Source organism: Xenopus laevis, chromosome 7S (genome assembly GCF_017654675.1).
Source record: "Xenopus laevis strain J_2021 chromosome 7S, Xenopus_laevis_v10.1, whole genome shotgun sequence".
NCBI lineage: Eukaryota > Metazoa > Chordata > Amphibia > Anura > Pipidae > Xenopus > Xenopus laevis.
This window is the reverse complement of record NC_054384.1, coordinates 10,340,735-10,362,608: the sequence shown is the minus strand read 5'-3', so window position 1 is coordinate 10,362,608 and position 21,874 is coordinate 10,340,735. Positions and strand designations below refer to the sequence as shown.

General features: G+C 42.9%; 1 protein-coding gene across 7 annotated transcripts in view; it reads left to right on the top strand.

The window, feature by feature from the left end:
* tacc2.S (transforming, acidic coiled-coil containing protein 2 S homeolog) overlaps nucleotides 1-21,874 on the top strand; it is a 52,869-nt gene that overhangs the window by 3,676 nt on the left and 27,319 nt on the right. Inside the window, exon 1 of one of the 7 annotated variants that reach the window (XM_041570879.1) lies at nucleotides 15,412-16,117. The exons of 5 other annotated variants lie outside the window; for them this stretch is intronic. In XM_041570879.1, coding sequence (XP_041426813.1) covers nucleotides 16,047-16,117 — 71 coding nt within the window. In that variant the 5' untranslated portion in view covers nucleotides 15,412-16,046. Of the gene's footprint in view, nucleotides 1-15,411; nucleotides 16,118-21,874 lie in introns of those variants that run through there. One more of the 7 variants, XM_018227334.2, reaches the window with a different exon arrangement.

The window sequence follows — 21,874 nt, the reverse complement described above, 5'->3', positions numbered from 1 at the left end:
CACATACCCACACACACAAAGACACACACACACAGACACACACATACATACACACACAGACACACACACAGACACAAACACAGACACCCACAAAGACACCCACAAACACCCACACAGACACACACACAAACAAACACAGACACACACACACACACACACAGACACAAACACATATACATACCCACACACACAAAGACACACACACATAAATACACACACAGACACACACAGACACAAATACAGACACCCACACAGACACACACACACAGACACACACACAAACACAGACACACACATGCAAACAAACACATACACACATACACACAAACATTCACACAGCGAGTAGTGAGCAGTGAGTAGATAAGACAGACTCTTGCTGTATCAAGGAGTTATTCCTACTGACAGGCCCATACACTGGGAGACAGATGGTTTTTGGATACATTTCTGTGTTATATTCAATTTATTTCTTTCAGCTGCGGGAATTATGCTTTTTTGGTATCTGTTGCCACTGTCTGGGCATTTTGTTTATATTTCGGATAATTAGAAACAGAGTCTTGCGCATGGCGGTATGATTTCGCCTTTATCATTATTTCTGAGCCATGACCAATGATTTCTATAAATGGCAGAGTATGAGTATATTTAGCAGCTGGATATTTTCTTGTGGCCTGTGGGAAAACAAGGAATAGTTGTGTTCAGTGTCAGGTCCATGGAAGTCAAAACAGGTCACTAGTTGTTCCTGTCTCCAAAGCTTTTAAAAGACATCAGTGTTGTAGAGCGGGGCCGGGGTACAGTGGTTAGAGTTGCTGAGTTGTATCACTGGGACAAGGGTTTGACTCCAACCAGAGTGACATCTTCATAACAGTTACTCTTTTCTCTCTGTGTTTGTAATGGCTTGTAGGTTATTGCTTTATCTCCACTACATACACCATCTCTCCCTACTATACCTGCTATCCCACAGTCACACTCCCTTCCCAGAGACTATTATCCCACTGTTACTATAGGCACCATCTCTCCCTACTATACCTGCTATCCCACAGTCACACTCCCTTCCCAGAGACTATTATCCACTGTTACTATAGACACCATCTCTCCCTACTATACCTGCTATCCCACAGTCACACTCCCTTCCCAGAGACTATTATCCACTGTTACTATAGACACCATCTCTCCCTACTATACCTGCTATCCCACAGTCACACTCCCTTCCCAGAGACTATTATCCACTGTTACTATAGACACCATCTCTCCCTACTATACTGACTTTTCCCCGCCCTGTCACTGTGCTATAGACAGGTCTCTCTGGGGTCTAGCACTAGTTCTGACCCTGTCCTCATAAATATAACTTTGACAACAAAGCCACTGCCAGTGATATATTGTTAGGGGGCAGCTGAAGGTCTATGTTCTCCAAGACAGCACACACAGAACTTGGAGCAATTCTACAAGATATCCATATATAATACATATAATATAAGACCGTGCTTCTCTGCCTGTCCTGAAGAGCTTGCAATCAGAAGCAGAAGTAAGAATGATCAGGGACATGTGCCTAGCAGGGAAGTATTTATTCCGTTTCCCAGAGTGAAATTCCCCAGCCAGTGACAGAGTTGCCTGTTTCTCACACTTTGGGACTGGGAGTCACAGCTGAGCTCCCCCCTCTCCCTGCACCCCTGACTCCTGACTGGTGGGGGGGGGGGGGATTCCTGCCCTTTGGGGGAGGGGTTGGACTTGAGAAAAGCTGCTCTGTGTGTCACTGATCCCTCTGGCCCAGGAGCCCATTTCTGACTGGGATGTGACTCAGTGGCCTTCCCTAAGGAGGAGAGACAGGCAATGCCCCTCCCAGACTCCGCTCCTTCCCCGGCCTTTTGTTGTGTCTCAACTTTCTCTGAGCCGGAGTGAAGTTTCCCTGTACCGGGAGAGGCTGCCTGACATCTTGGGCCACTGGCAGCCCACACCCTCTGGCCACTGGCAGCCCACACCCTCTGGCCACTGCTGGGATTGTTCTAGAGCTGCACTTGGCACTGAGGCTGGTGAGTGGGGGACACACAATGGGGGGTCCTACAGACACGTGTCATTCTTCTTCTTATGGTTCTACAACTGCTGCACAGCTACCAGGATTCTGAGAGTTGTAGTTCAGTAACATCCTTGCCATTGATTTAGGTGTTTAACTAGTTTTCTGCCAGTGGGATGTACAGAACATGGAGAGGTGAGTGAGCAGCACTGACAGTGTTATCCTCTGGCTTCACTGGACTCTTCACTGGACAGCAGTGCTGCTTATAGACCAGGGCAGTGCAAAGTGCTGGGGGCAGAGGAATAGCTTGTAGAATAGGGAGCGCCCAGCCTCTGCCTCCTGAGTATTGGGAACAGGAGCAGATCCTGTTATGCTTGGAATGACAGGAATACAGGGAAGTGTAATGGGGAGTGACTGGTGCTGCTTATATAGGGTTGGAGGAAGAATGCTGGGGTCCCAGTGTTGGGGGAAGGGGAAATGGTCATATAGGGCTGGGGGGAAGGATGCTGGGGTCCCAGTGTTGGGGGAAGGGGAAGTGGTTATATAGGGCTGGAGGAAGATTGCTGGGGTCACATTGTTGGGGGAAGGTAATATGGTACAAAGTGGGGCGGGTTGATATATAGTTTGGGGGGTTAGGACTCCGTAGGAGATTGAGTGAAGAGCTGGTTTGGGAGGACAGGTTACATTTCAGACTAGGATTTCTGTGCTGTCTCTTTTGTATTATGTATGTGCCATGCGATCTGCTATTGCCATTGTCATTTAAATGCCACCCCGTTGCCAGCAGAGAGTTATAGGACATGCTGGTCTGTTGCACAAGTAACACAAGAATTGTTTAGGTCAAGGGCAAGGTCATGTGGCCACGTTATCCAACACCAGCACCCAGTCCAACAGCACCCAGTTGTCACACCCAGGATGCCTTATTTGGCATTATTTGTGCTTTGGGGGATAAACTGCTTGTTCCTGTGCCAGGGATCGGCAGCCGCTGTGTTACTTGAGAAGGAATGGCTCTGCTGCTCATACAGTAGTAGGGATAATAACTGTCAGTGCATGACATCTCCCATGAAATAACTGAGACTGGGCCAGCTGAAATTTAGGAAACATTTAGTTTTATAATGAGTGTAAAAGGGGCGTTTCAAATGCCCAATAACAGCCACTGGAGCTGCCAGCATATTCATTCACTGAACCCCCTGAATACTGCTAAATGTGGTTGATTCTGAATGTTCTGTGCTGCTCTCAAATGGTTCATAGTGTGCTGGCAGAGGATGCTGGGAACAGTTGTTAAGTATCTTGTGGACTGTGGAGTAGATATTTGTATTTTTAAACTGAAAACATCCTGTGTTATAAAATTGGAAGTCTTTCTTGTGCTTCAGACTCATGGCAGGGAATTCTGGGAGTTGTAGTACAGATTAAAAACAACCACTTTCAAGTCATTTTATTTTTTTCTGACTTCCCAGGATATCTGGTGTGGAATATACATATATTCATACGTGGACTGCCTTTGAGAGCTGAAAATAACATTGCCTGGAATGTTTAAGGTTTGTTTTAGGGAAACATTAGCCCGTGCACTCCTCACTGGTTGCTTAGCAACATAATCTTTCTTGAGTACAGGAAGCGTGCAAAGGGAAAATTCTTCCCCCACAAGGTGAAAATGACAATACGCAGAAGTGTAGATTAGGGTGTAGAAGATGAAAGGCATGTACCACAATCACTGCCCTCTAAAGAGCTGCAGTTGTACAGTGATTACCTGCGGCAGTTATACAGGGCCCTGACAGGAGGGACGTCACAAGCCATAGTGAATGATGACTGTTGGACTGCAATAAACAAATATCTACCTTTCCATAGCCCACATGCAGGGTTGATGCCAAGGATCGCTGTCACACAGATCTGTCCAACCCCTACAATAGGCCCTGACAGGACTCCTGTGTCTATCACCTCATGATGCCAGCTCTGCCCACAAAAAAGATGGAGGTGTCTGTTCCTATGCATGACAGTGCACAGACCAGTTTAAAGCAGTAGGCTTTAACATTTCCATGAAGTGCTATATAAATAAAGAATAACTAATAATACAGTTATGGAACATATTATGCAGAATGCTTGGGACTTGGGGTATTCCAGATAAAGGATCTTGATACCTTAAGTCTACTAGAAAATCATTTAAACGTTAAATAAACCCAATAGGCTGGTTTTGCTTCCAATAAGGATTAATTATATCTTAGTTTGGATCAAGGACAAGCTACTGTTTTATTATTACAGAGAAAAGGGAGCTTCCACAGAGGGGCAGATCACATTTACACTTCACAAGGGGTAGGCAACTATGGCAAAAATATATAATAAATAACCCTTATTATGTAGGACCCAAAATCCAAGAGAGTATTATTTTAATGAATACTATGCATTTAGCCTTTTTCTATGCGGCACATAGGAGCCTTACAATATATCCCATAGTGCAGGGGTCCCCAACCTTTTTTGGACCAGTGGAATTTTTTTTTCCCGGGGCTTGGGGGCGGGGATGGGGTCGGCGGGGTCAGGGGTGGGGTCTTAGGCGGGGGTTGGGGTCGGCGGGGGTCAGCAACAAATTTGGCTCACTGCGTTTTTGCGCACTGAGCTCAGTGGCCCAGTGCGGGAGTGTCCCCGGCCCGCTTCTGGCGGTTGGGGACCCCTGTCATAGTGGCCTCTGTGGTACTGCTTTTCTGTCGCATTAAAAAGGTTAAAGGGGTGGTTATAGAATGTTATAGAATGGCCAGTTCTATGCAACTTCTCAATTGGTCTTCATTTTTATTTTTTATAGTTTTTAAATTAAATTGGACCACATCTAAAAAACAAATGCTCTGTAAGGCAACACGTTTATAGTTATTGCTACTTTTTCTTATTCATCTTTCTATTTAGGCCTCTCCTATTCATATTCCAGTCTCTTATTCAAATCAGTGCATGGTTGCTAGGGTAATTTGGACCCTAACAACCCAACTGCTGAACACTGAATAAAAAGCTAAATTATTTAAAAACTACAAGTAATAAAAAATGAAAACCAACTGCAAATAGTTTTGAAATATTCCTCTCTACGTCATACTAAAAGTTTACTCAAAGGTGAACCACCTGTTTATAGTCAAATAGAAAATGCAGTGCATGGGACTTCAAGGGATATTCAGCGAAGTACATGCCAAGGGCTGGGGTGTTAACCCATTGCAGAAATCCCCTAGTGACAGTACGGAGTGCATTCCCAGATAATGACATCAGTCCCATGGCGCAACTTCCAGGCAGCTTTAATGGAGACTGAGTGTTAGACAGAACAGCTGATCCCACTGCATCTTCCTCCCCTAGAGAGAAATATATTTGAGGGCCAGTCCGTATTCTGTTATATAGCTGCACGACTGATACAAGATCAAATTGTCCTTTAAAACTGAGTCATTCTGCTGTGCAGCATTAACTATACGTTGTCAGGGCTATCTTTCTTTTCATGGGACTTGCGGTGCCCCATTTTTTTTTTTATTGTCAAACCTGTGTCCTTTTATTTGCTATTATACTACTCCAAACAACCATCTGCAGTAAGGAGTAAGGGGAGTTACAATTCAACAGGAACTTAAGGGCTGCAGGTTGGGAAACATTGATATAACATGTTACTGTCACATCATGCTGTGCTGCCTCTATATTGCCTTACTATATGTACTATCAATTTACTATTCCTGTATTAGATTATAGGTGAAAGTGAGATTAAAGTGCAATGGGCAACTGTTGTCTTGGCTTGAGTGGAATGGGTCACATTATGCTAGTGATGATTTCATGCTTTGGGGACCCGTCACCCAAAAAAAATGATTCAAAATCCTATTTTATCACATTAGTCAAGCAAAATGAACTTTAATTACACTATATAAATTATTTGAATCTTGTTTCCTTCAGTCTGGGAATTCATAATTATAACAAGCAGGCAGGAGCCATTTTGTGGACACTGTTATTAAGACAAGTCTTGTATCATCTCAGAATCTTGTTTGTGCACCAGAATGTCCATCCCCATGCCCTGGTTATACAATTAAATAGTGAAGAGAATGGGGGAATATGTGGAGAGCAGTGACATCTAGGAAGTGCTGAATGGAAAGTGAAATAGTGATGTGCGGATCAGGGTATTCCTGACCCGCACCCGACCCTAACCCGCCCTGCTCCAGCCGCTCGCACCCTCGCTTCCAGGGTCCTTTTATAGACCCGCACTGACCCGCCCGCTGATGATGTCACAATGACGTCGCAAAAGGGGCGGCAAGCAGACACAAGACTATAAAACCGGAAGTCGGAAGCCGGCATTTGAAGGAGCGGGTATTGGGTCGGCCCGCACATCACTAAAGTGAAAGTAATTGACTGCCCCAGGGCATAGAGGAGGGACAGACAATATTTGATTGACAGCTGAGATATTTAAATGAGTTTACAACAGCTATGAATGCTTTAATAAAAAAATAGAAATTGGATTTCATGTTTAATTTGAAAAGGAATTTTATTATACAGATTTTTGTGTCTGGGTGACAGGTCCACTTTAAATGCAACATAGCGTCAAGGTAAGGAGGTTGTGTAGTGTGATAGTGTGTATAGTAAGGCAAGGTGCTGCCAGTAACGCAGTCCAATCTATGGTCTTTAACCACTGTTGTAACTTTCGAAAAATAGTCCCAAAACATGCTTGTAGATAAAAGATATAAATTTATTCCATGTTATAAAAAATCAAACATTCCCCCTATGGCGCCTAACGCGTTTCATGCTTACCTAGCTTAGTCTTAGGCAATCTCTCTTTAAAGGGATACTGTCATGGGAAAAAAATTTTTTTCCAAAATGAATCCGTTAATAGTGCTGCTCCAGCAGAATTCTACACTGAAATCCATTTCTCAAAAGATCAAAGAGATCTTTTTATATTCAATTTTGAAATCTGACATGGGGCTAGACATATTGTCAATTTCCCAGCTGCCCCAAGTCATGTGACTTGTGCTCTGATAAACTTCAATCACTCTTTACTGCTGTACTGCAAGTTGGTGTGATATCACCCCCTCCCTTTCCCCCCCCCAGCAGCCAAACAAAAGAACAATGGGAAGGTAACCAGATAAAAGCTCCCTAACACAAGATAACAGCTGCCTGGTAGATCTAAGAACAACACTCAATAGTAAAAACCCATGTCTCACTGAGACACATTCAGTTACATTGAGAAGGAAAAACAGCAGCCTGCCAAAAAACATTTCTCTCCTAAAGTGCAGGTACAAGTCACATGACCAGGGGCAGCTGGGAAATTGACAAAATGTCTAGCCCCATGTCAGATTTCAAAATTGAATATAAAAAAATCTGTTAGCTCTTTTGAGAAATGGATTTCATAGCAGAATTCTGCTGGAGCAGCACTATTAACTGATTCACTTTGAAAAATTTTTTTTTCCCCATGACAGTATCCCTTTAACCACTGGTGAACTACAACTTCCATTGGCTTTAGCTAGATATATCAATAGGTTTCTATGGGAAACAGTTTGCTTGCAGTAAAGTCCAGGGGATATTTCTCTCCTCCTATTCACTTTCGAATAGATTTATCAGCCCACCAAATGCCCCGCAACTTCTCTATGGCCGACCAGTTGTTTTGTGAACACTCAAGAGATGTCAGATCCAGTCGAGTTGTGATGCATCTGTATTCCTGCTTAAAACTCATCTGGCCTGTAGTGGTGACTAGGGTGTGATGTCCAGGCCGATATATTTCAGTTGGGCAGCAGCCAAACAGATAATCACCATTGTGAACAGTGAGCTCATGGGCTTAAACAAGACACAGGAGTGTCATACAGGCAGCCTTAGCTTAGTCTAGAATTCACAGATGGGGAGCTATAATTGCATTTAAAACCATATACCTCAGGCAAAGTACAGCACTACTCAAGCACCTGCTCTTTAATTATTTTTTATGTTCAATGAAGAATTTACTGTATAAATTAGGATGTTTTGTTCCCAGGATTAGCATTTTTCTGAAGTTGACAATTATTTTTATGACAAACCTGTGTATATGAATGAGGCCCAATCTGTGTTTATTGGTGTTGGACAAGGACAAAACAGGATTTTTTGTTGTTCATGTTTACTGGTCCAACCTGTTAAGGTGGCCATACACGGGCAGAGAAAGCTGCCGATATCGGTCATTTAGACCAATTTGACAGCTAATCTGCCCGTGTATGGGGGCTTCCGACGGTTCTTCTCGATCGATATCTGGCCACGATATCGATCAGGGAAGGTTTGATTTTTAACTGACGGACCCGTCGGAGCCCCTTGGCGTATCGTAATTTGATCGTTCAGCCATACGGCTAAACGTTCGAATTACCCCCGATATAGCCATGCCGTTAGTGGCATATCGGGGAAAGATCCGCTCGTTTGGCGATGTTGCCAAACAAGCAAATCTTTGAGTCTATGGCCAGCTTAACTCTTCAGATTTCAGCGAGTTGCTGGGAGTTGTACTTTAGCAACACCAACTTGAAGTGCTGCTGTTATCTTCTTGTCCTGCTATACCAGCTATTATCTCACTGCTACTATAGGTATCATCTCTCGCTACTATACCTGCTATCCCACAGTCACACTCCCTTCCCAGAGACTATTATCCACTGTTACTATAGGCACCATCTCTCCCTACTATACCTGCTATCCCACAGTCACACTCCCTTCCCAGAGACTATTATCCACTGTTACTATAGGCACCATCTCTCCCTACTATACCTGCTATCCCACAGTCACACTCCCTTCCCAGAGACTATTATCCACTGTTACTATAGGCACCATCTCTCCCTACTATACCTGCTATCCCACAGTCACACTCCTTTCCCAGAGTCTATTATCGCACTGCTACTATAGACAACATCGCTCCCTACTATACCTGCTATCCCACCACAGTCCTGTCCTAAAGACTACAGGTGCTGCACATTTAAAAATACATTCTACCACTTTAGAGATCACTTCTTACTTAAATAGGACCCCAGTATATCTGGGGTGGTTGAAGTTTCTCCTGATTTTCTGACCTTCCCTTCTAAATAGTGCAAGTGCAAGCTCAATTGTGCAATGATATATGTATACTGTATATATACACAATAACTGAGCTGAAAATTATTTTACATTTATTTTTTTAATCTAAGTGTGCAGTGCAAGGTCATTGCTTACTTTATACATATAGACACCTTATGAGTAGGATTTGTCATATGTCTTGCCTCTAAAGGTTTTTGTTATAGAAAATGTTTCAGTAGAGGCAGATAATATGGCTGGCAGAGGGCTGAGAGATTTAGTTCAGCAGCAACCCATGCTGGAATAGTCAGTAGGCTCCTAAGGAATCGTTGGGTCTTCATGTTCTGTGCAGAACTGAAGGATATTGTTATGTTATCTGGCTCCCAATGTGTAATTACACGGCCAAGTTCTTTTAATCCGTCCTGCACAATAGCCTTCTTGTGGAACAGACACTAATTATATGAATCAGACTAATTGCCGACATCAAAGTGAATATCCCTTATTAATATTTCTATTGGAGTCAAGCCTTTGGCAGAGATCGGTGACCTTTTCAGCTCTAGAAGGAATCCCCTTGCCATTTTCTGGTTTCTTTCTTGGTGGCACTTTTTTGTACATTCCTCCAAACACCCGTAGCAAATTACCCATTCACTTTTGTCTGAAATTGCTAAAGGGAACTCTGACCTGCGAAAAGTGGGGCCTAAACCCATGTCCAAAAGTCAGTGTTCTGTTGTCTGCCCAAAATATTTCTTCCTCTTATTGTAAAGGTGCATAGGACTGTTTTGGGTAAGCCCTAAACAATTTCTCAACGCGTTACACTGCAATCACACAACTAGAACTGGTATTAACGCTTGGCCGGATTTTTCAACGCTGTTGGGCTACTTAGAAATATAAAGGACCAGCAGTAAAATTAAACGTGCGGAAATTTTATTTTGCACTATTACACCGTGAGTCTGAAGTTTCGGTCACCCTTTGGGAACTTTTTTCAAAGCTGTTTTTTTTCAAAGCTGTTTGACCTGTTTCGTTCAATGAGAATAATGAAAAAAAAAAATACTTGAGTCCTTGCTATGAGTTACGGTATTGAAAAATATAACTGTGTTAGTCAATGATTGTTGTAGCTATTAATATTTCTCACTTGATGTGTTGCTTTGCTGATTCTGACCAGTTATTCCGTTATCCATAAAAATGTAATCTTTTTCACATTGCGTCCTTAAATCTATGTCGAGCTTTATGTGTACGTAATCCAGTGCATACTGTTGTATTTAGTGGCCTCGCCACTTTAATGTTGACTGGAAGCTGGAGTTGTGACTAGTGATAAAAAGTATTGTAGCTTTTAAAATAAGGGTCTGAGGCCCACATAGGTTTGCCATCTGTTCGTTTTGACAAGGGGCTGTAAAGGCAAAAAAATAAAATCCCATTTTTACTTTCTTTCATGAAAAAGAAATCTATCTCCAATATACTTTCATGAAAAAATGTGTACCGTTTTTATAATAAACCTGACTGTATGCAGTGAAATTTCCCCTTCATTTACTTGTACTGACTGCTGTGGATAGGAAACTTCAGACTGTCCCTAACGGCTCTGCAGGGAAACGATCCTACTTCCCAGAACTTGAGCAGCTTTGTTTGTTTCCCTGTAGAGCAGCCGGCGACTGTTTTGACATTTGTATCCACAGGCCCAGTGCAGTCTGTATATTCTAATTATTAATCAGTCTTGCTGTATCGGGTTCAATGGCAGAAATTATTTGACATGTGCTGTTTTGATCATTTATGATGATCCCTAAACTTAACCTCCCAACAGATGCCCAGACCACACTGAGCATGTAAGTAGTCTTGGTCTTGCAAAGATGTTTAACAAAGTAACAAGATGGTGACCCCCTGTGGCCAACTTTGAAAGCATAAATCATTTGTTTAATTAAGCTTCTTGTGCAGTAAGTTCATGTGTATGTTTAGTATACAAAATACAGCATTTCTAGCCTTATTCTATTTAAGACTTTAGTTCCCCTTTCAGTAACGTAACTAGAGGGTGGCGGGCCCTGGTGCGGGACGCGCAGCCGGGCCCCCCGCCTCCCTCTGTACTCTATTTTCGGCCCGCATTTCAGTGACACGCAAGCTGCCTGGGGGCCCTGAGGGGGTGTGGTCCCTGGCCCGCTCGCACCCTCTGCACCCCTGGTAGTTCCGCCACTGTCCCCTTTAAAGGGCTGTCCAGGTCAAAACTGCCTGCCCGTTTTGCAAATTAGGAAAACCGGACAGGATTCTCCTGAGATTGATGTGGCGATCAACCAATCGCCACACCATACTCCATACATTGTTGGTACATCATCGGTCCTTCCCCGTTACATCAGAGCCCCGTCCGGAATTACCCGCGGGGAAAGGTGGCAACCCTAGGTCCAGATATAGTGGGGCTCTGAATATTAGGTAAGTACAATACAGACAAGCAGAGCAAGATGGCAGCAGTGGGGCAAAATGGGGGCATGATGACAACAGTAACATTTTATTGCCTCGCTCCATAAATTTAAAGGGATGATGTTTTGCTGTACACTACAGCTGGCAGATTGTTCTGCTGCAGATGCGGCCCCGTGCTAATTGCATCAGTTTTATTGCAGTAAGTGACGCCATTTCTGCAAAATACCGATCATGATGGATGTGACCCAGCGAGAGTAAAACAGCTGTGTGCAAGTAGGGGGACATCAGAGAGTATATGTCTAGTGGAATGGGTTGAGACAGTCGTCAGTATAGGGACATATTCACTGCTCTTTGGGAACATAACTGTGAGCAGTAGTCATACCCCTAGTTACTTGATTTATTATCTTTGTTGACAACCTGCAGATAGTCAGAATTCCAGGCAGCAGCTGCAGATTTATTTATCTTTAGAGCAATATAAATTTGCTTTATTTAATGACACCCACAGACCCGTGTCCTTTACTACTCGGAGTCAGCCAGTGTTTGCCAATGGCCTTTGTACATGGTAAGACATTCAGCAAATAATTTCTGTTCTGATTGTTGGGGGTCGCTGCTTTCTCTTATAGGAGTGATTGCAGAACCAGGGCCGTTCCTGCCATGAGGCCAGTTACAAGGGGCGGCAAAAACTATAAGAGCCGAATTTCCATTTTTTAAACCAGAAATTCGTCTCTGCTAGTGCAGAAAGCGAAGTACGCGCTTGTTGCACTAGCGATGCAGCCCCTTTTGACCCGCTCCGACGCTAAACTTTTTAGCTGGAGAGGGGGGCGGCATCGGGGTTGCTGCCTCAGGCGGCAACAGCCAACGGATCGCCCCTGTGCAGAACGTGCAATATTTCTAGAGAATAATCGCTGGTAAAAGGCAGACGGATCTGTCCGGCTTACGGAAAGTGCATTGTGCCTGATTCTGAGCTTTGAGATGGAGGCAGCACTTCAGGAATGGAATTGCTTTGAGACATATATTGTTTCTCCCCGTACCATTGTCTTTTACCACAACCTAGGTCGTTTGAATTGCTAAAGGTGCTCCCTAGCCCCGCCTAGTGGTAGATATGAGATTGTCACCCAAGCAGGAAAAGCAAGGTCTACCGCTAGGTGGGTCTCAGGAGCACCTTTAGCAATTCAAACAAATACTTCAACAGAGGTGTCTGGTAGCTGCAATCTGGTTGTCTAACCATTGTTCTGTTGATAGGCTGCTGATGGGCTGCTGGGGAGGTAAGGGAGGGGGTGATATCACTCCAACTTCACTCCAGTACAGCAGTAAAGAGTGACTGAAGTTTATCAGAGCACTTGATGACCTTAGGGCACCTGGGAAACTGACAATATGTCTAGTCCCATGCCAGATTTCAAAATTAAATTTAATAAAAAACTGTTAGCTCTTTTAAAAAATTGATTTCTGCGCAAAAGTCTGCTGGAGCAGCACTATTTACTGACTATTTTTTTGAAAAAAAAAGTTTAACCGCAACAGTAGCCCTTTAAGGAACAGTAAATTCCTGGAGGGGATAGTTGAACACACCAACTGGGTTAGTACAGTCTGTTGGATGCGGCTTCATTCCAGCAACTGTATGGAAGTAGGATTGAAGTTGAAGGTACCTCTAGAGCCACCTGCAATGCTGTTCTAAAATTCTAAACACCTATAGGTAGACAACATGTAACCTCCAGATGTTGCTGCCCTGCAACTTCCACAATGTTATCTTAATATTCTCGCGTTACACAAATAAATTGAGTTTTTTTATTCTGTGTCTATAGTGCCACCCTGTGGTTAGTTTGGGGGATAGTGCAACAGCCCCCCAATCCCAGAATACTTTCATGTGCAGCTTTATATCCTATTAAAACAAGGTTGGCAACATAGAATATAGAAGAAGAGAACTAAACGTCTTTCAGGGACACTTCTGGAAAACCATGAATATGATCTACAGCCCAATCAGGATCACAAATTAGATTAGATGTGGTTTATTGCAGTGTTGAGCAGTGTTGCAGAACCAAGTGACTGTCAATTCCTTTTGTTTTATTGTTTAGTGTTGATTAACTTATGTACTGAAATGATTGTAAATGATATAATGGCTGGAACCTATTCTCAGTGTTCTCTTGCATGATGGGTTATATGCCTATTGCAGTGGGAATAATCTATGTTACATTAAGAAAGCCAAATTTGTGCTGGGGTCAGGACTCGGGGAAGTTCGGACAATCTGTCCCAGGATCATGGTGACTGGCCGGCAGATGGTTATGTAATGCGAGTGGGTGGTCCCATCTGTGTATAGAGACAGCGAGTCGCTTCTTTGGCGCCCATAGCCGTGCCCTGGAGCTGATCTCTTGTTCTCTTTGATCATTTTATTTCTATTGTTTTCTGTTTTTTTTGGCAAATAGAATGTGATACAATGTAACCAGAGCTAATGTACCAAAGTATGTGTAAGTCTAAGTGATGCCTTTGCCTCACAATTTTTACAAGAAGTGGAGGCTGTGTAAGGCTCTATCTATCTATCTATCTATCTATCTATCTATCTATCTATCTATCTAATCTATCTATCTATCTATCTATCTATCTATCTATCTATCTATCTATCTATCTATCTATCTATCTATCTATCTATTCATCTATCTATCTATCTATCTATCTATCTATCTATCTATCTATCTATCTATCTATCTATCTATTTATCTATCTATCTATCTATCTATCTATCTAGCATCTATCTATCATCTATCATCTATCTATCTATCTATCTATCTATCTATCATCTATCTATCTATTTATCATCTATCTATTTATCAATCTATCTAATCATCTATCTATTTATCATCTATCTATCATCGATCTATCTATCTATCTATCTATCTATCTATCTATCTATCTATCATCTATCTATCTATCTATCTATCTATCTATCTATCTATCTATCATCTACAGTATCTGTCTGTCTGTCTGTCTATCACCTGTCTGTTCATTTGTTTATCTATCTATCTATCTATCTATCTATCTATCTAAATATCTATCAATCGATCGATCTATCTATTCATCTATCTATTCATCTATCGATCTATCTATTATCTATCTATCTATCTATCTATCTAAATATCTATCAATCGATCGATCTATCTATTCATCTATCTATTTATCTATCGATCGATCTATCTATTATATATCTATCATCTATCTATCTATCTCTATATCTATCTATCTATCTATCTATCTATCTATCTATCTATCTATCTATCTATCTATCTATCTATCTATCATCTATCATCTATCTATCTATCTATCATCTATCTCTATCCCTATCTATAATTGTTGGACTGAAGCCTAACACCATCCACAAAATCTTTGTCTGAATTCCCACCCAATCCTGAACCCTAATTGACATATTTACATTTGAGTGAAATACCATGAAAATCAGATGATATGAAAACTGACACCTTGGGTTGTGCAGTGCTTTTAAAGTACAAGGGGTCCAGATTTGGAGCTTGCAGTTTGGGCTGAAAGTGGGCAGATTTGGTGAAATCCTGAGCTGTAGCTGGATGTGGTGCATCCCTTTCTATGTATCACCATGAGCCCATATGGTACATATTAGTAAGGCTTAATAAAGCCAGTAGCTGCTGCTGTTGAGGAATGCAGAAGGCTTGGGATAGATTCGATACATTAGCGTCGGTGCCTGTGTTCCCACCTTAGGGATTAGTGTTAAATATCTGTCAGTAGGGGGGGCAGAAAGTGATACCTGTCCCTGTTGTCTCTGTTCATGAAAGGAGCAGCCTGTCCCTTTGTGTGCGCTTCAATGTTCTCTCCATCTCCCATCCGTGACTCTGCTCCTTCTTATTGTTCCCAAGAAGAATCGACTCAGTACACTGAGCATCAGGCTCTCACTTTTGGGAACCATTATGTCAGTGTGTGCCTATGATGTCTCTGGACGTTAATTGAAGGGAGGAACATATAAGGGTTTTTTTTTTTTTCTTGTGGAAGGAGCGCTCAATATATTGGTCTGTCCATAGGCTGGAGAGGAGAGTTCTCAGTATATGAAGCCATTTATTGTGTAGATCAGATGTGAAAGAGTTAATGAGGAGCCAGGGTCTCCCCCTCCTTCTCTGAGGGCTTTCGGAGCTGCTCTGCTGCTGCTACTGATTTTCTATGGCAGCTGCTGTGCTACATGGATCCCTCGTCCAGCGCAGTGAATCTGTTCTGTATAGGTGCTTAACCTGAAGGAGAGCGCGGGGCCCCTGATACCCTCTGCGGGTGAGAAGCATCTCTTGTGTTCCGCTGCTCCCCCCCCCTGCTTTTATTTTTTTTTTGCTTTGTGCTGCCTGCTTTCACCGTGCGCTCCAGCCATTTGTATTTCTGCCAGCAACAGCCGAGCTGTGAGCCGGAGAGATTGGCTGCTCGGTGACACCATGAAGACAAGGGAAAGGATGGAGGCTGCTCTGCACAATGGAATGCTCATCCCTGTCTGTGTGCTGTGAGACAAGCTCTGCGTCCCTGGTATTGCATTGGACTGGCTGACGTGGGTACCCCCATCCCTCGGGCTGGATATTCGGGCTGCCTGCGGAGACCGGTGCTGCTCTTGGCCAGGCACTGCTGTCTGGGCAGTGTGGGAGGCTGGTAGCCGACCGGTAGCCTCCTGAGGATGGGAGCGACTGAGTCAGTATTGCAGCAGGGACAGGCCACAAGCCTGGCAAGGGAACCCTCCGAAAATATGTAAGTACCCCCCCCCATTTTATACATGACAGTTCTTTTCACTCCATTAAATTCAGTTCACCATCAATCTCCACGTTAGAGCAGTGCGTGAACCCTCCCAACCTGGGAATTCTGTGGCCTTAACCTCTGCACGGGTCATTGTCATTGATTCATGAGCCCTAAGTGCTGGGCAGCCATTCAGTCTCTCGTGCAGCGACACTCCACGCGCAGCTTGTGAAAAAAACAAAACTCGTCTCCGTGGCGCCAAACCATAAATTCTAGGGCACCATCTCGCTTATTGCACTGCGACATGGAAACCACAGACACATAGGGGCCCATTTACTTAGTTCGAGTGAAGGAATAGAATAAAAAAAACTTCGAATTTCGAACGTTTTTTTTGGCTACTTCGACCTTCGACTACGACTTCGAATCGAACGTTTCAAACTAAAAATAATATAAATTCGGCTATTTGACCATTCGATAGTCGAAGTACTGTCTCTTTAAAAAAAACTTCGACCCCCTAGTTCGCCACCTACAACCTACCGAAGTCAATGTTAGCCTATGGGGAAGGTCCCCTTAGGCTTTGCAATCTTTTTTTTGGTCGAAAGAAAAATCGTTCGATCGATGGATTAAAATCCTTCGAATCGAAGGATTTAATCATTAATTGCGGTAAATCCGAATATCGAAGTCGAAGGATTTCCATTCGGCAGTCGAATATCTAGGGTTAATTAACCCTCGATATTCGACCATAAGTAAATTTGCCCCATATTGTACCCCACAACTAGGGTTGCCACCTTTTCTGGAAAAAAATACCCGCCTTCATATATTCTTGCCGTTTTTTCCTATTAATAACATTGGCATCAAGCATCATTTTTACCAGCCAGGTGGCCACAACCTCTTACCCAATGACCACTATAGGTTGGTGCCTTGGGTATGGTGCCTATAGAGGATAAAGATTAAAACTCTGGGTTCAATGGCAGATGTATTAAGCAATGCAGATCTGTGTTTGGCAAATATATCACAAAATCATTTTACCGTAGATTGTAAGCGCTTGCTAGTGGGGCTTCATATCCTCATAAACCTTCTTGTGACTTCATTATAAGAACCCCCGTTTATTATAAAACTATTGCCAGGCAAGCTTAACTTGCTGGCACTATATAAATAAATGATGAGGATGTAATCAATGTTGTGTCTCATGGATGAACAAAATGCCACTTTATTAGCCTTGTAAATTCCCACCATGTATCTCGGCTGCCCCTTTTTGGATTTGCTTCGGGGCGACTCTTCTCCCCAAACTGCCTCCCGCAGACGGGATGGCAATCGGTGAGCTTCATTTTCCGAAAACAAAGCGCTCTGAGTGCCACCCCGCCAACGATTTAGATTCTTCATCCAACCCTCTAAATTATGGTTGCTTTTTGCAGGTGTTTGGGTGCTAAAAGAATGACCATACATGGCACCTGTGTTTGAATTCTTTTCAAATAAACAGTGTATTTTACAGATCTGCTGACTGTTTGCTACTTACAATGATTCTACCAAAACACCCACCGTAAAATAGATATTCTGTCTTAAAAAATAACCTTAGTAGAACATTAACAAAGGGCTTTGCAAGACGATTTGTAATCTGAGCTTTAGTTTTTATTCCTTGTGCTTTAAGCTTACTCGTGGCTACACAGTGCAGCCTCTTAGATAAGGTGGCCATATATGGAGAGATCCGCTCATTTGGCGATGTCGCCAAACGAGCGGATCTCCCTCCGATATGCCCACCTTCAGGTGGGCAATATCGGGCTGATCCGATCGTGGGCCCTAGGGCCCAACGATCGGATCCTAGCGAACGCAAACGGGCGGTCGGATCGCGGGACCGCATCAACGAACAGATGCGGCCGCGATCCAACAGGATTTTTAGCCCCATCCGATCGAGATCTGGCCGTCTTTCAGCCAGATCTCGATCGGGGAAGCCCGTCGGGGGCCCCCATACACGGGCCAATAAGCTGCCGACTCGGTCTGTCGGCAGCTTTTATCGGCCCGTGTATGGCCACCTTAACTCTAGGGATTTAAGGTGGCCATACATGGGCCGATAAAAGCTGCTGACAGACCGAGTCGGCAGCTTATTGGTCCGTATATGGGGCCCTCAGCCGGGCTTCTCTGATCGAGATCCAGATATCGATCATATGGGACTAAAAATCCTGTTGTATTGTGGCCGCATCTGTTCGTTGATACGGTCACGCGATCCGACCGCCCGTTTACCTCCGTTCTGATCTGATCCGATCATTGGGCCCTAGGGCCCACGATCGGATCAGCCTGATATCGCCCACCTCAAGGTGGTCATATCGGGGTGAGATCCGTTCTTTGGCAACATCGCCAAACAAGCGGATCTCTCCGTGTATTGCCACCTTTAGCCGTGGGTTTTCAGGCTTCCTGGGGTGCTCAGAATTTAAAGGACTAGGAAAGGGTTGTTCATTGGAGGGTGCTAATTGGTTAGGACCCCCCCACCCAAGTATATATTGTTATTAACCCCAGTGCTGAAAATGCAATACTTTCCCCAAGGATCTGATTGATGGAAGACATTTCAGGGTCAAGAGGATACATATTGGTTCATCCCATCATTTGATCTTACTGCAATGTTACTAATTCAGCCCACCCATCTCCTGCCCCATTTCATTAGCAGTTAATTGGAAAAGACAGATGACAGCGGAGGGATCGGATTGTTCCTCAGGGAATAAATAATTGGAAGGGAGGGGATCTCTGTCTCCTGTCTGTGATCTGTAACTGCTCAGCTGTTAGCTAGTGGTTTGGGTGCTGATAACTATATTTGTGTATTGGCCAGAGCTCTGATGTTAGGGTCCCTATACAATGTGGTGCTTTAATACAGGCTCTTATGGAGCTAAAAATATAAAAAGCTCTAGGATAACAATGATGGTCTTGAGGTGGTACATAAGAGAGCGGTGTTTCCAGCCCGATTTAGAAAATTAGGAATAGTTCTTAATCATCCCAAAAGTAAAAAGGACCATCCCTAGCCCAGTCATTTGCTCATTTTATTTATCTATTTATTAAAACCACATAAATCATTTCTTGTTTCACTCGCTGATCACCTGACAGGAAACAATAACAGGTCTGCCCATACATGTAGCATGTAGTATGTATGCGTGTCCCTGTTTGTGTGTGAGCACAGTGGAGCTCATTTATAGCAGTAACCCATGGCAGCCAATCAGATGATTGCTTTCAGTGCTCAACCTGCTGCTGGCTGAAAAAAGCTGATCACTGATTGGTTGCTATGGGTTATTGCCCAAATGCAAATTTGCCTACTGTTAATACTTAAAGGGGAACTATCGCAAAAATGAAAATTTGATATGAATTTCATCATACTGAAATAAAAAACTTTCTAAATACACTCAATTAAAAATTCTGTACCATTTCTGAAAGAATCAAGTTTATGTTCACTATTCCTCTCTCAGCATCTGTTTCTCTTCATTCTGTCTTCATACAGCAGTTGGGTGTCAGATATTCATTGACAGTTAGATCCAATATATCTTATAGGGGGGCTCCTTTCCTAGCAGATGAATTAGAGCTCACTCAAATAACTGATTCCAGTACAAAAAAAATCTAACAAAATAACTGCCTTTTGCACAAATCCTGCATGTAGAGAGACATGATGTCTGGTGAGTTTAAGAGTGAGTTCTCATACATCTTCTAGACAAAAGGAGCCCCCCTATAAGATATATTGGATGTAACTGTCAATGAATATCTGACACCCAACTGCTGCATGAAGACAGAATGAAGAGAAACAGATGCTGAGAGAGGAATAGTGAAGATAAACTTGATTATTTCAGAAATGGTAAAGATTTTTTAATTGATTATATTTAGAAAATTCTTATTTCAGTATAATGAAGCTTATATTAAATTTTTATTTTCGCGATAGTTCCCCTTTAAAATGGCAGTGCTGAGTAAACAGCCATGTTTAGTGTCCGGTATCTACCGCTTAACCTATGGCAGAAGTTAATGACAGGGTCCCTTTACTCCTGTCTTTGCTGATGGTGAAACTTCCTTTCTTCCAGTCTCAGTGGTCAGTGCTCCCTTGTCAGCTGCATTGTCCTAGGAATGAAAAGTGCATTAGACAAGTTCTTTGTGTGCTGGAAGGATCTGCAGTGTATCGGGGGCCAATATGATTCAGCACAGTAAGGGTTAAAGCTCTGACCATGAGATTTGGGGACAGATTTATCAAGGGTCGAATTTCGTAGTTAAAAATACTTCGAAATTCGACCATCGAATTGAAATACTTCAACTTCGAATATTGAAGTCAAAGTTTTTTTCAGCGAATTTGGGTATCCTGCGGTCGAAGTAAAATCGTTCGTTCGAACGCTTAAATCCTTTGTATCGAACGATTCGAAGGATTTCAGTGCTAGATCTAATGATTTTACTTTGACTTCCAAAAACGTAGAAAAATGCTCTAGAAGGTCCACATAGGCTAACGTAGCACTTCGGCAGGTTTAATCTGGCGAAGTATTGAAATCGAAGTTTTTTTTAAAGAGACGGTACGTCAATTATCGAATAGTCGAATATTCAAACGATTTTACTTTGAATCAAATTTGAAGTAATAGTATCCTATTTGATGGTGGAAGTACCAAAAAAATTACTTTGAATTTTGAATTTTTTCACTTCGACCCTTGATAAATCTGCCCCTTGACCTGTATATCAGATGAATGTAAGATTTATCACACCTCGACCATGGAAACAGTCCTAATTCGAATATTGGCCACCTAAAACCTGGCGAGTTCATGTACAAGTCAATGGCAGAGGTCAGTGGAGCCATTTGGACATATTAATAGCCTGACATTCGAGTTTTTTTTTTTTCCGGAATGGGAAGATTTCCTTCTAATTGTTGAAAAAGCTTGACACTTCAAATTCGAGTGAGTTGAATGACAGTGATGAGCATATGATATGTTGGTTGGAGTTTATGGAGCCCTTACAGACACAATGTATGTTGATGCCTCTGGCAAGAACACACCTTTAGGGTCAGGACACACTAGGCGTTTGGGGAGATTTGGTCGCCTGGCGACTAATCGCCTCGTCTTTGTGGTCGACTAATCTCCCCGAACGCCTTCCCTCACTCTGTGTCGGCTAAAATGAAAAAACTGCTGCCGCTAATCACACGCGGCGATTCGTTTTCCGAAGTCGCCCAAAGCTTGGGTGACTTCGGAAAACGAATCGCTGCGTGTGATTAGCGCCGGATTAGTTCCATGATTTGGGCATTTTCTATGGTGTCAGGACTCTTGTCACTTCCCCTGCTCTAGTCTTGCTGTGGGGCATTTGGTCTGAGAATAATACAGTGTGATGTCTTATGGGTTTTTTTCCAGGCATTTTGTTTAGACCAATATGAAAAGAAATTCTCGGATTTGGCAGATCGATCTCGCCCCATTTCTTGTATGGTGCTGAGTCAGTTCACATTATACAGAGAAGCCACAGGGGAAGGCTTGAGGGATCATATATATTTAGTTTTGCTTGAAAAAGCGAATTCTTGGTTAAAAATAGTATTTCCTGTTTTCTACCCTGATCATTGTTGTTCCGTTAGTTCTGCTTAACACCCTAGGGGGCAGATTTATCAAGGGTCGAATTTCGAAGTAGAAAAAGCTTCGAAATTCAACCATCGAATTGGAATACTTTGACTTCAAATATCGAATTAGACGTTTTTTGACATCGAATTTGGCCATTTGAAGTTTTTAAACTTCGAAAATTCACCCGAGCTTAGTAAATCTGCCCCTAAGTGTACATTTTGTTTCTTTC